This window comes from Hibiscus syriacus, unplaced genomic scaffold (assembly GCF_006381635.1).
Source record: "Hibiscus syriacus cultivar Baekdansim isolate YM2019G1 unplaced genomic scaffold, ASM638163v2 tig00111234_pilon, whole genome shotgun sequence".
NCBI classification, from domain to species: Eukaryota; Viridiplantae; Streptophyta; class Magnoliopsida; order Malvales; family Malvaceae; genus Hibiscus; species Hibiscus syriacus.
In genome coordinates, this window is record NW_024063028.1 from 577,388 (window position 1) to 590,983 (window position 13,596).

Consider the following 13,596-nt stretch of genomic DNA (forward strand, 5'->3'; position numbering starts at 1 on the left):
GTATTCTATTCACAATATTAGGATTCAAAATTTTGATCTTATTTTAAAAATATATTCTATTTACTTAATTTAGATAAAATTTCGATGGGAGAATCCCGGTTCGGGTCGGATCCTAATAAGCAGTGAAGCTGCATGATGGAGTTAACTGCCACCGCTTCTTTCGGATTCACCTCAATCATCCATGGGTTAACGTCTTCGAGCCTGGAAGCCGCGACTCCACGGAAGGCGAAACGGACGTTGACTGAACGAGCCAACTCGGCGAGTCGTAAACAGATTTCGCGAAGCGAGTTATGGCCATCTGGTGACGGCGGTCCAGTGCCGGTTAAACGGAGCAAAGGAGGTCCACCGGGACGTAAGGCGAGTGCTTATATCAAAACTGGCCATTATAAGCCGTGCATCAAATTGAAATCAACCACGTGTACGCAATCGTGGCCGTTGAAAGCTTCGATCTTCGCCTGATTGGCCGTGAGTGAGCGAATTTCAAGTACGGGCAAGCTTCGTAGAAATGGTGATACAGAACCTCCTTCCCTAAAGCGGAGCCACCACCACCGTCGACGGAGCCGCCGCCAATTTCTCGGTAAATACGGTGACCTAAAGCGTCAATAAAGTGTCCAGCAACTTTCCCGATTCCGTTGACGGTGTTGACACGAGCCAGTAACACTTGCATGTTGTCGATCAACGAAGTAGCCAATGAGAGATCTCCACGTTGGACGCACTACGCACAAGTCATCAACATGTGAATCAACCTTATACCGGAATCTTCTTCCAAGGCCGTTACAACCGTCAACTGATGATTTAAACTCTGTTGCTCGTAATTAATATTCTGCTGTGCCTGCGGCGAATGAGGTTCGGCGGTGGCCCAAGCGTTGTTTACCACCGTTTGATTGTTTATGATGAACTCAGATGAGCAAGTGGGAGGCTGAGCGAACTCGGATAGGAGCGAGTCGACCCAGGAGGCTAGAACAGAAGGGTTATAGTGGATTGCATCGGAAGCGAGTTGAGAGAAATCTGCGGGAGAATTACCCATGGCGATTTCGAGTCGTTCAAGTTGCTGAGCTACTTATCGTAGCTCTGACGAGCGGACTTTATAACCAGCACATGCGAGAAGTCCGTCGATGTCGATGTCTGGCTGCTGCGATGGCGGCGGTGGTTTCGAAGAGGATGATGAGGAAGAGCTGCCACTGCTACTTCCCGCTGATGACGAGGCGGAGTCGTAGAGCGACATGATTCAAATTAAAATTATTCTCTCTCTATTTGGTAGTAAAGGAAATTATAGTGGGAAAAGAAGAGGTCTTAAAAAGAAAAACGAAGCGATTTAGATTTGAGAGAAAACAGAAAGCGAGGAGCATTATTCTTTGTTAAAACTGTGTAATTCGAGTTATCAAATTTTTTATTAAATATAAAAATATTATATTTTTAAAGAAAATATTAAGGTTTGAATTCACATCAGGTGAAATAATATTGTAAAATTATTTGATCAATTAATAAATTTCAAGTTATCAATGTTTTAAGATGTATTAAAAGATTAATAAATATTTGAATGATCCATAAGAAAATAAATTAATCTATAAATATTTAAATATGTTGAGAGGATATGAATATATTCAAATTTACAACATTCAAGAAATAGCAATCAAATTAAAATTTAGTTAATTGAAAATATGAATATTATATTGAAGTGTATATGTGGTTAAGAGCAAAAGAAATAAAATATATGCATGTGTGTGATGTGATGTGAGTTTTGCACTTTCAATTCTTTCCATTTGGAACATAGCCCACACTTTTCATATTATTAAGCCCACTATGGGAACATCAGAGTCCATAGTTATGGTCGTTAGCTGTTTATCGAGTTATTTACAAACTTACACTTGTAGTAAAATTGTTCGAAATTAAAAATCCTAATTTATTACCATAAAAAGTTATTTTTTATACAAGAATTTATACAACAAAAGTTCCCACCTTTCAGGAACATGATTTGTAACAAACCCACAATCAAAATCTTACAAAAGCTAAGAAACTGAAAATCATGTCAAGGAAAGGCCGGAGGAGAATGTGATGCCAGCCAAGTTAGCCCCTTTCATCTTACAATCAGGCAACCACATCCAATTCCAAGTGTTGCTCTGTTTCTCGTAAGTCAGCCAACTGATGTCCCACAAGCCCTCGTAATTGGACATCATAACGGCTCGGATCGTCCCGGCTCGTGCCTCTAAGCACCCAATCATCACCCCGTAAGGTTTCCCTATTTGCTCCATTATCTTGCTCGGAACACTCGAGACATACTCCCAATTCCCACTCTCTAGGCTAATCCCCCACATTTCTATGCTGCTCAATGCCTTTGCCGCCCTCCTATGGTCCGAGCCATCAAGGCCGATCGATTTCATTATCATCATGTGTCCGTCGCCATACACGTGCCTCCGGTCGTTGATGTTCATCCAGCTGAATGCCGTGGCTGATTGGTGCTCGCCGTTTCCGAATCTCGGTCGTAAAATGAACGGCTGGGTGTGTTCGGATCCGATCGCGACCACCAAGCTCTCATGAGAACTATTAACTGCATTGAGAAACATATAATCATTCGCTAGGATGTTCTCATGGGACTCCCTTGCTTCCCTGTAGTGCCATTTTTCGGTCTCGGAACTATATTCGAACACAACGGGAGTGTTCTCCACTAACTCCACGAACAAGAATCGGAAATGACCCGAACCCGATGGTTCCGGTACTAGCTTCATCCCGGATCTCCTCCACAAAGAAGTGCCACGTGGACCTAACGGACATGGGGGGATCTTCTTAACTGCCTTACTAACCAAATTAACGGCAATAACTACCTTTTGATTATTCGAAGCAAACAAGAAGATATTTCCACTCGCCGTCAATAAGTAAACATCTTCACCAGGGTAGAACAAAACTTTTTTCATCAAATCATCGATACAAACCTTGAACCAACGGTTGGATTGGTCTGAAAAACCATGGATCGTGGCATCACGACGCCAACGCTTCTTGTAGACGAACAACCAAGTGGCCGACCTCGATAGTAGGTTGCACTGCCGGATAAAGTCCCGGTCGGATATAAGATAAGCAAGAAACTTGTTGACTAATTTCATCCGAATGATTTCGGGCAAAGCTAAGGAGAAGAGGATGCTTTGAATGAGTTCAGAAGGAAGGAGACAGAAGCCGAGGGTGTTGGTGGTGTCTGAGTTTTGACATCCATCCATGTTATTTTCTCGGCACCAATAATTTGGTCTTCAAAGGGTTTATAAATAGAAATACTAGTTTTGCTTCAGACATGATGATGATGATGATCGTATATACAAATATATTAATAGAAAAAAAAGGACAAAGTGTCCAGCAAGGAATCCCATGCGGATAGCGTCATGGTCGGACAAATGGACGGTGGGGGATCGTTAAAAAAACATTGGAATAATTTGATTGGAAATCGACGCATTTGATTGTCGTGAACGAGGTGAGTCAAGCTGCCGATGAAAGGTGAGTCACCATTTTTTTTAAAATCTGGTTTTGATAGTGAAGTTTTTTTGTCTTTTTGGTGGGTTTAAAGTCGGGAAATTTTATTAAATCAAAGAGGAAATCGGGTCTTTTAACGACAATAACGAACAGACAAAAAGATATCGGTGCTTAATTTTCGACCTGTGCAGCAAAACGGTCGCTTGTTGATATTAACAGCAACCATGGTCTATGTTTCATGCCGAGCTAAACCTATGATATGTGGGTTTCTTGGGATGTGACTTAACGGTGAGGATCAATTCAGGGGTTCAAAAGTCTATGATGGTTGATCCGTTGCTTTCTAGCAACTATTACTATTTGGGGATCAGTTTTTGGAATATGACAAGCGAGATTAACCCGAGTGAAAAGAGATCCTCGAGGGCCATTGAAACGAAGAAAGAATCACGGTAGAAGATCGAGCCAGGAGCACAGGTGAGGAGGATGTTTTGACACAGAAAATGAAGGTTTAGACAGGTTGATGAAGGGAGTTCGAACTACAAATACACGCTCAACATGGCCTACGGCCATTGCCTGGGGCAGATCTAAGTTAGCACAGGCAATGGGGTTTTCCCCCACTCGGCTCAATTTTTGCCCGACCATGAAAATAAAATTTGACCATCAAGTGCAGCATGAAATGATAATCAACAGAAAGAGATAGTGGAAACCAATTAGAACAAAAGAATTGCAGTAATGTTAAAAGTGTGTTCATCAGTGCATAACTGCAAATATTATCTACTTAATGGGCCATCGGGATTGTCTACTTATTCCAAGGTAAGCAAGCTTCTTTAGAAATCTCATGAGAGTACATGTGTCAAAGTCCAAGCCCAAGACTGCAATCGCCGATCAACGGCGTTTGTTGCGAGATGCTGATCAGAACATCAGTTAATATAATCAAGAGTCGCTGCCTTCTTCACTAGTGCGCAACCAATTAAGCATACCTCAATTCGAGCCATAAGACACATTATAAATTCAGAGTTCAACCTATGACATAAGTTTGTAGCTGATGGCAACATCAATATTTAAATCAAGGACTCCAGAATATCTATGAACAAGGAACAGTAAAGAAGAAACAACAATATACAAATTCCTCAATTCCGAATGAGCCACAACCCATTGATTAAAAAAAAACCTTGCCACCAGTAGTACACAAAGCAACAAAAGAATGCAACAATATCGTCGATACCGAACTTGAAACATAATAATTCATATACCACCAAGTGCTAAAGGGCCAAGAGCTAAGCATGTTTAAATTCTAAAGTTGGGAGACTAGAGATTCGTGAATCCCAGGAGTCTTCTTAGTGGCCAAAACCATGAAACATAAGAAACAATACTTCTCATACAGAAATACGTTTACCAGATACACTCTTACCTTGATTATCTTCGACATCATCGTTCTCATCCTCTTCACCAGTCTGCTTAGATGTTGTTGATTCACGCGGCGGTCCAGTAACCGACTGTTGATAAAGAACCCTCCTGCCAGTGTGAAGAGGAGGCAAACCAAACCGAAAGGAGTTGCATGCTTATCCCAAATCAACACATTGATCACAACGGTGAGAAACTTATTAACCACACCTGTCACAGTAAATGCCGTGGCGGAGATCGCCCTCCTAGCAGCAAATCCAAAGAAACTAATGAGCAAACCAAACAGGCACGAAAAAGACACCGCAGTGAACGACACAGGTTCGAACCAATCCCCGGCATTGGCTCTCAAAGCAGCAAACACGTCTCTGTATTCTCCGGTCAGAACCCAAAATATCGGCGCCATCATCAATGATAACAAGTTGTTGTACAAGACAAAACCCCAAGTGGTCAACCCAATATTCATCACCATATGCTTAATATAAACCATCTCAGTAGTAATGGTAACCAAATATGCAAACGCCATGAATAGGCGGTAAGCGTAAATGCCGAATCGGTAGCCACATAGCCAACAGCACCACCCAGAATGATCAACAAAGACATAAACGTTAGCTTCGACGGGCATGGCTGCATCCTAAAGGTCGTATCGGCTATGGCAACCAAAAGGGGTGTCAAGGATCTAAACAATATGAAGGTATCGACATTGGCATGAAGCAAAAGATTGGTGTTTGTGAAGATTGCAAGGTAAAAGACAATAGCAGCAGGCAAAATCTTCTTGGCAATATCCAAAGTGAAAGAATCATGTTGTAAAAACCCAAACTTTCCCAACACCCAGACCCCTAAAGCAGAAGTCAATTACTGTAATCCAGTTAATAAGCCCGGATAGTTGAATTTGGTTATTGCGAATTTGTTGATAACAGCAAGAAAACTTGAACAGAGTGCATAACCGACAACCAAACTGCTTGTAGCGTAGTATTGTTTAGTGGAATATTCGACATTTTTCCTTACAAATAACAAACACCCAGAAGGTAAAATCGGTAGATCTTAAGCACAATTGAGATAATGGAAGATGCATAAGTCGAAATTATGACAAAATAAAGAAAAAAAATGATATATGGGCACTGATTTAAGAAATTAAAGAGGAAAAAAAAAACAGATTTTAAAGATGAATAAATTTCGAAACAAAGTAGTCACCGACAAGAGGAAACAGAGAGATCTTGGGAAGCAGAGATCGAAATGAATGATTGTGAAAGAGCTTAAGGCAAAGGTTACAAAGCAAAAAACCGCGTTTTTTATTTGGTGATACTGGCGAGAAGGACAGCGATGGAGCCAGTGTTTTCCCATTGCAATAAAAAAAACGAAGTGAAGAACGAAACTTCGGTGCTTCGGAGTGATTTGAATGACAAATAGGACAGCGTTTTCAAAGGAGAATGGGGGAGAAAAACAGGATAAACTATGCCATGATCACTTTAACTATGGGCAAATTTTAATCTTACCACCGATCCTTCAATTTTATCAATTAAATCATTTAATTAATAAAAATCAAGTCAACCATAATTGACGTGATAATTAAAAAAACTAATATAATTATACATTTAATTTTTATTATTTATAGAGAACGGATGATAAGTGCTTTGGGTGTGTTACTCAGTCAGGAAGAAGATTCCGCCGGAGTAATTGGTGTTACATTGTCGAAGGATGCCATGGCAGGTGCTGGTTATGCTTTAAAGACCAACATCACCACATTGGGCCCTCTGGTTCTTCCAATGTCCGAGCATTTCTACATTCATGCTGAAGGAACAGCTGTTTTGGATGAGCTGGAGAAGAACCTGCAGCTATTGTAATGGCACATGGAACCATCAAGACAATAATGACTCTTTACCGGGGCCAAAACTCGAGCAGTTCACTTTGGTATTAATTGGCGTATACGGAAGCTGAGGGTAGGATTAGAAGAGGGGACAGAACATTGCAAATAGCATTCGGTTCGGATTCAAATGTATCAGTGCAGTGTGGAAAGATTTGAAGATTGAAAATTTGATCTTCATACTCATAAAAGCAACAAGCAAATGCAAGAATAGACTGCAGAACAAGAAATTTGATCATAAAAATCACGAGATATCATCTCTAATATTATACTACATCAATGACCTTAAAGCTAGTTCAATATGTTAACTAATCAAAAGCAACCAGTTCAGTCAATCTGTAAAACAATTCCAATATCGTCTGCAAAAACGAAAAGAAAATACCAGTCTCGACCTAAGTTTCAACATTAACTAAACGCATAAATGCGCTACTTTAAGCTTCAGCCTATTGTTTTTAAGTTTGAAGCTCACAGCAAGGAAATGCAGCTGAGATATTGGCATGGCAAATCTCTGCAAGCAATAAAACATCAGTCTATTCCTTGGATGACTTGTTGATGAGTGACTTGTGGATATGAGGGATCACACCGCCACCGGCAATGGTTCCCTTAATCAAGGTATCGAGTTCCTCATCACCACGGATAGCAAGCTGCAGGTGTCTGGGGGTAATACGTTTCACCTTGAGATCCTTGCTCGCGTTTCCGGCCAACTCCAACACCTCTGCAGTCAAATATTCCAGGATAGCAGCAGAATAAACCGCTGCTGTGGCTCCTACTCTCCCATGTGCCATGGTCCTTTGCTTTAGCAGACGATGGATACGACCCACCGGGAACTGCAGGTTACAACATTATACAAAAAATTCAACTAATGGAGAAACAACATAACATATGTAGCTCCAACCTCTAGCTATACCCAAAGTAGTGATTCAACAACAAAAACCAACACAACTGAGACTTATATGACCTAGTATTCGAATCTGAACATCCCAATCTCGATTCGATCTGCATCCTAAGTAATGAAATCACAGCAGATACACCTGTTACTATAGCCTTTTTGAGCTTGTTCTATGTTTAAACTACCGTTAATGCTAAACATGCTTAAGACCCCATGTAATTAAAGACCCATTAATCAACTCAAGTTCATGCACTAATCCAACCCCCATCCCTTCAACACAAGCGTTAGAGAGGCTAAAATTGTATCCACAAACAACTAGGTAAACAACCCAGATAAAAAAATAACAAGTGGTAATGAAAAGGGGAAAGAATTAAAGAAACAGTACCTGGAGACCAGCTCGAGAAGAACGAGAGATGGGTTTTTTCTTGTCTTTGTCCTTCTTGGAAGCGAGCGTTTTGCCGGTGGTCAAACCTTTGGCGCCTTTCCCAGACATCTTTCCCGCTCCGAAAAAAAGAAGAAGAAAAAGAAGCCCAGATACCTAGAGATTAATGGAGAAAGAAAACAGAGAGAAATTGGTTGTGAGGGAACGGAAACAAGGGAAAGCTAAAGGTTAATGCTTGCGGTCTCAGACTCGGAGATAAGAAACAGAGAGTACTTTATATATTCGCATGAAGATGAACCTGCAAGGAAGGAACACACCTTTACTGAAGTAGCCCTGCTGTTTCTTTAAATTTACAATCTTGACAAATCTTACTGGGTAAAATTTGAATTTAGCCCTCAATGTATTTAATTAATGACATATCATGTGTGTCATTATTCAAATAATGATGTATCATTTGTCACATTATCTAAAATGATGAATTGATACAAGACACATCATCAATCAAACATATAGTCTTTCTTGGTTTACCTCCATTATCGTCTTATTTTATTTCTTTCGTTCTTATTATTTTTAAATTGGTTTGATTGAGATTATCGTTATGAGATTAGGGGTTTTAGTGGTTTTTAAAGTAAGTTGTTAGTTTGGTGTTGTTCGTGACCAAATAGTGATGTTTGTTTGGATTAAGGAATGGTGAGGGAAGATGGATGTTTTTAGTACATTGTGGAAGTTAAAGCGGTAATGTCATATGCTTGTAACTTTGGGGATTAGAGTATATTAGAAATAAATAAAATAAGTATAAATATTTTTAAGTATTTCTATAGGAAAAATATCAACTTTATTATGTACAAACTAATAAACGAGTTAATAAATGAGCTTATAAGCAATCTAATAAGAGATTTTGTTTATAAATATAAATGAACTGAAAATACAACTGTTTAGACTTCTGCATTTAATTAAAAGAACATATTTTTTTGTTCATATTCATTTATTTAGCTTAATATATATATATATGTGAATGGTTAACAAGCATGTCGTCGAACCTGTTTACACTCATATTTTTTTGGTTATTTCAATTTTGATGGAAGTAATTGGGAAATTGTTGGATATTATGCCAATGGGTATGCGGCTTCTCTTTAGCCTGGGTAGTTATGCGGTGCGGCGCTTAAAAAACGGCTAATATACGGCGTGATCGGTTAAACAAGTGACCGGTTAAAATTTAGACCGATTATGTTATATTATTTAATCAGAAATATTATAAAGTACAATAACATACTAGGTAGCGCTTATATTTACCTATTTTATAAGTAAACCGGTATATTTATACCGATAGCATTGCAAATTTACCTATTACATTATAATATGTTGAAAGTGTCCATACTTTTTATAAAAAGGATCGATACTTCTTTTAAAGTTATGTAATTTATGTTTCAATTTTTTTTAATAGTGTTTCATGTTTTCCACCTACAATATTAATTTAATAATTTCATTTGCACAAAAAATTATTTGATTGTTTTGATATTTTATAAAATAATATTTAGAATTTAAATTTAACAATATTAACCAAAGATAATAATAAATATGTAATATATATGTTTATTGTTTTTAATTTAATAATAATATATATCATAACGTAAAAAATAAATCATTAGACGTCTATAATTACTAAATTAATATCTTAAAACTCACTCAAAAGATAACCTTAAATTAATGTTTTTCACAGTGAAAAAAGTATAGACACTTTTATAAAAAGGATAGATACTTTACAATATAACAACTACCTATTACATTATATAAACGATACCTATTACATTATATAAGCGCTACCTATTACATCATATTTTTACCTATTATATTGAAAATGTCCATATTTTTTATAAAAAGGATCGATACTTCTTTTAAAATTATGTAATTTATGTTTCAATTTTTTTAATATTGTTTCATGTTTTCCACCTATAATATTAATTTAATAATTTCATTTGCACAAAAAATTATTTGATTGTTTTGATATTTTATAAAATAATATTTAGAATTTTTAATTTAATAATAATATATATCGTAACGTGAAAAATAAATCATTAGACGCCTATAATTACTAAATTAATATCTTAAAACTCACTCAACAGATAACCTTAAATTAATGTTTTCCACAGTGAAAAAAGTATGGACACTTTTATAAAAAGGATAGATACTTTACAATATAAGCACTACCTATTACATTATATAAACGCTACCTATTACATTATATAAGCGCTACCTATTACATCATATTTTTACCTATTATATTGAAAGTGTCCATACTTTTTATAAAAAGGATCGATACTTCTTTTAAAGTTATGTAATTTATGTTTCAATTTTTTTTAATATTGTTTCATGTTTTCCACCTACAATATTAATTTAATAATTTCATTTGAACAAAAAATTATTTGATTGTTTTGATATTTTATAAAATAATATTTAGAATTTTTAATTTAACAATATTAACCAAAGATAATAATAAATATGTAATATATATGTTTATTGTTTTTAATTTAATAATAATATATATCGTAACGTAAAAAATAAATCATTAGACGCCTATAATTACTAAATTAATATCTTAAAACTCACTCAAAAGATAACCTTAAATTAATGTTTTCCACAGTGAAAAAAGTATGGACACTTTTATAAAAAGGATAGATACTTCACAATATAAACACTACCTATTACATTATATAAACGCTACCTATTACATTATATAAGCGCTACCTATTACATCATATTTTTACCTATTATATTGAAAGTGTCCATACTTTTTACAAAAAGGATCGATACTTCTTTTAAAGTTATGTAATTTATGTTTCAATTTTTTTTAATAGTGTTTCATGTTTTCCACCTACAATATTAATTTAATAATTTCATTTACACAAAAAATTATTGATTGTTTTGATATTTTATAAAATAATATTTAGAATTTAAATTTAACAATATTAACCAAAGATAATAATAAATATGTAATATATATGTTTATTGTTTTTAATTTAATAATAATATATACCGTAACATAAAAAATAAATCATTAGACGCCTATAATTACTAAATTAATATCTTAAAACTCACTCAAAAGATGTATATACCTAAATATGTAGTTATTGTACATACCTAAATTTAATGATAATATATACTTGTAGTTATTGTACACACCTAAATATGTACTGCGAATTTAATGTTGTACCCACCCTTTAACTACCACTACCAATGCCACATCCTATTGAAAGCAGCACGACTGAAACATGTTCAAAATGAACCTTTGCTTACATCTCCATCAACTCCTGGAGCACTGAACTTGCACAACAAAATTTTTACCATGGATAATACTGATGTAGACAATGTTAAGCCAACCGAGGAATGCCATGAAGTACATAATGTTGATGAATCTGACAGATTGGTTGGTCAGCTCTTCTGTTCACGTGATCAAGCTTGGTACTTTTACAAGGGATTCGCACGGGAACATGGGTTTAGTGCACGTAAGGGAACAACACGGCTTGACGTGGAAGGGAATGTGAAGACACAAGAATTTTGTTGTTCCAAAGAAGGGTTTCGAGTATCAAAAGTCAATACTGTTGATCGTCAACGTGCTCATACGCCAGTCACAAGAACATGATGTAAGGCTAGAGTCGTAGTTACATCAACAAATACAAACGATCAGTGGGTTATAAGTAAGTCTGATCAGAAACATAATCATGCATTGTGCACACCTGCTATGACACCATTTATGCGTTCTAATAGAGCTGTAAGTAAGGCTGATATCGATGAGGCAACAACATTGAAAGAGGTCGGTGTTGGCACGTCACAAGTAATGAACTATTTAACGCAGCAGGCAGGGGGCTATCATAATGTTGGATTTACACATAAAGACCTCTACAATGCACTTCAAAGAGGTAAAGCAAAGGAAATCGTCGATGGGGATGTGAATGCGCTTATTGCCTACTTTGATTATAAGAAACATGATGATCCCGGGTTTTTTATGACATACTTGGTAGACGAATCGGGGGCATTGTATAATCTTATTTGGTCGGATTCTACATCGAGATCGCATTACACATGCTTCGGTGATGTAATTGCGTTCGACACAACGTACAAAGATAATTTGTATGGTCGACCAATTATGCCTATTGTTGGTGTCAATCATCACCATAAACAATTGTGTTTGCCACTGCCATAATCGCTGACGAGACGTCTCAATCTTTCGAGTGGGTGCTACAGAATTTTTTAGAAGCCATGATGAATAAATCACCTATTTCCGTTGTAACCGATGGGGATAGGGCAATGCAGAGGGCTATCAAATCTGTTATCCCTTTTGCTAAGCACATATTATGTTCTTGGCATCTTTCTCGCAATGCACAAGCTAACATTGGTGACCCAAAGTTTACAGCAGCATTCTCAAAATGCATGGCTTCCTGGTGGACAACCAAGGAATTTGATATTCAATGGCATTCGGTTGTTTCAGAATTCAACGTCCAAAAGCATCCATGGGTGATTGAGAAGGGAAATACACGACACTTATGGGCACAAGCATATCTAACCGGTCATTTCTTTGCCAATATTCGCTCAACACAAAGGTGCGAGTCTATGAATGCTTCACTAGCTATTGCACTGAAACACAAGAAGATATATTTAGATGTTGTTCGTGCAATTGAAGATGGAATTAGTAGAATGCGTATGAACGAGTTGAAAGCGGATTACTTAAGTTCCCATACGAAGCCCTTCCAGATCACAAAACTGGTCGACCTTGAAAGCCATGCCGCTGCGATTTTTACCCGCGAATCTTTTCGTGTGTTCCAAGATGAACTTATACGGGAGACATTGTACCGGATTGAGGCAGAGATTAAGTCCTTATCAGATGAATGTCAACATTATATTTTGTCAAAGTACGCAGAAAAAATAGGAAAATTGAAATTAGTTTTGATTCTCGTACGAAAACTCTAATTTGCTCCTGCAAAAAATTCGAGACCGTTGGACTTCCGTGTCGCCATCAACTTCACATTTTGAAGCAATTGGACTACACATATTTGCCCGGGACTTTGATTCAAAGTAGGTGGACTAATGATGCGAAGGCTTCTGCACCCAGCTATGTTGATTTGAATGTGTCTCCAGAAGTGATGCAAATGGCAAGGTTCGCTGCTCTACGTTCAACGTCAAGTAGGTTATGCTACATTACATCAAAGACAGACGAGTCTTTCAAAACCGCAAGAGATGAGATGAAAAAACTAATAGAAGAATTAGAAAACTCGTTTGGTTTGAATCATTCAGTCAACCAGAGCATTGTAGTAAACAATGTTCGTGACCCTCAACGAAAACAACGCAAGCGAAAAGAAGTGCCGAAGAACAAGGTCGACAAGAAAATTAGGCGATGTGGGTACTGCAACGGTGAGGAACATAACAAACTAACATGTCCTCAAGTCAAGCTCAGTTTGAGTACAAGCACACACCCTACATCATCTGATTTTTTTCGAAGACGGAATGGAATGACAACGATCTCCATATATCGTAAGTATCAACATGACTCCTATTGTATGTACATATAAATATTTTGAATGAAGGAAGAAAAACCGCGTTACTTAAACTTAC

At 37.0% G+C, this 13,596-nt stretch overlaps 1 protein-coding gene and 2 pseudogenes across 1 annotated transcript; all 3 read right to left on the reverse strand.

The window, feature by feature from the left end:
• Positions 1-56: 56 nt before the first annotated feature.
• On the reverse strand, positions 57-1,329 carry LOC120156704 (annotated as a pseudogene).
• A 663-nt stretch (positions 1,330-1,992) lies between these two features.
• On the reverse strand, positions 1,993-6,198 carry LOC120156706 (annotated as a pseudogene).
• Positions 6,199-7,003: 805 nt separating this feature from the next.
• LOC120156625 (probable histone H2A variant 3) lies at positions 7,004-8,105 on the reverse strand. Its single transcript, XM_039167925.1, has 2 exons — positions 7,993-8,105; positions 7,004-7,545 (listed from the first exon to the last, which is right to left on the reverse strand). Exons 1-2 carry the CDS (start codon positions 8,098-8,100, stop codon positions 7,249-7,251), a joined length of 405 nt encoding a protein of 134 aa, XP_039023856.1. The 5' UTR covers positions 8,101-8,105; the 3' UTR covers positions 7,004-7,248.
• Between the last annotated feature and the right edge of the window lie 5,491 nt (positions 8,106-13,596).

What these genes read in the sequence shown, in the direction of transcription:
- LOC120156625 (XM_039167925.1), bottom strand. Translation starts at nt 8,100, where the DNA reads ATGTCTGGGAAAGGCGCCAAAGGTTTGACCACCGGCAAAACGCTCGCT. An exon ending in CTTCTCGAGCTGGTCTCCAG is followed by an intron (nt 7,546 to 7,992) that starts GTACTGTTTCTT and finishes TGTAACCTGCAG; the next exon opens with TTCCCGGTGGGTCGTATCCA.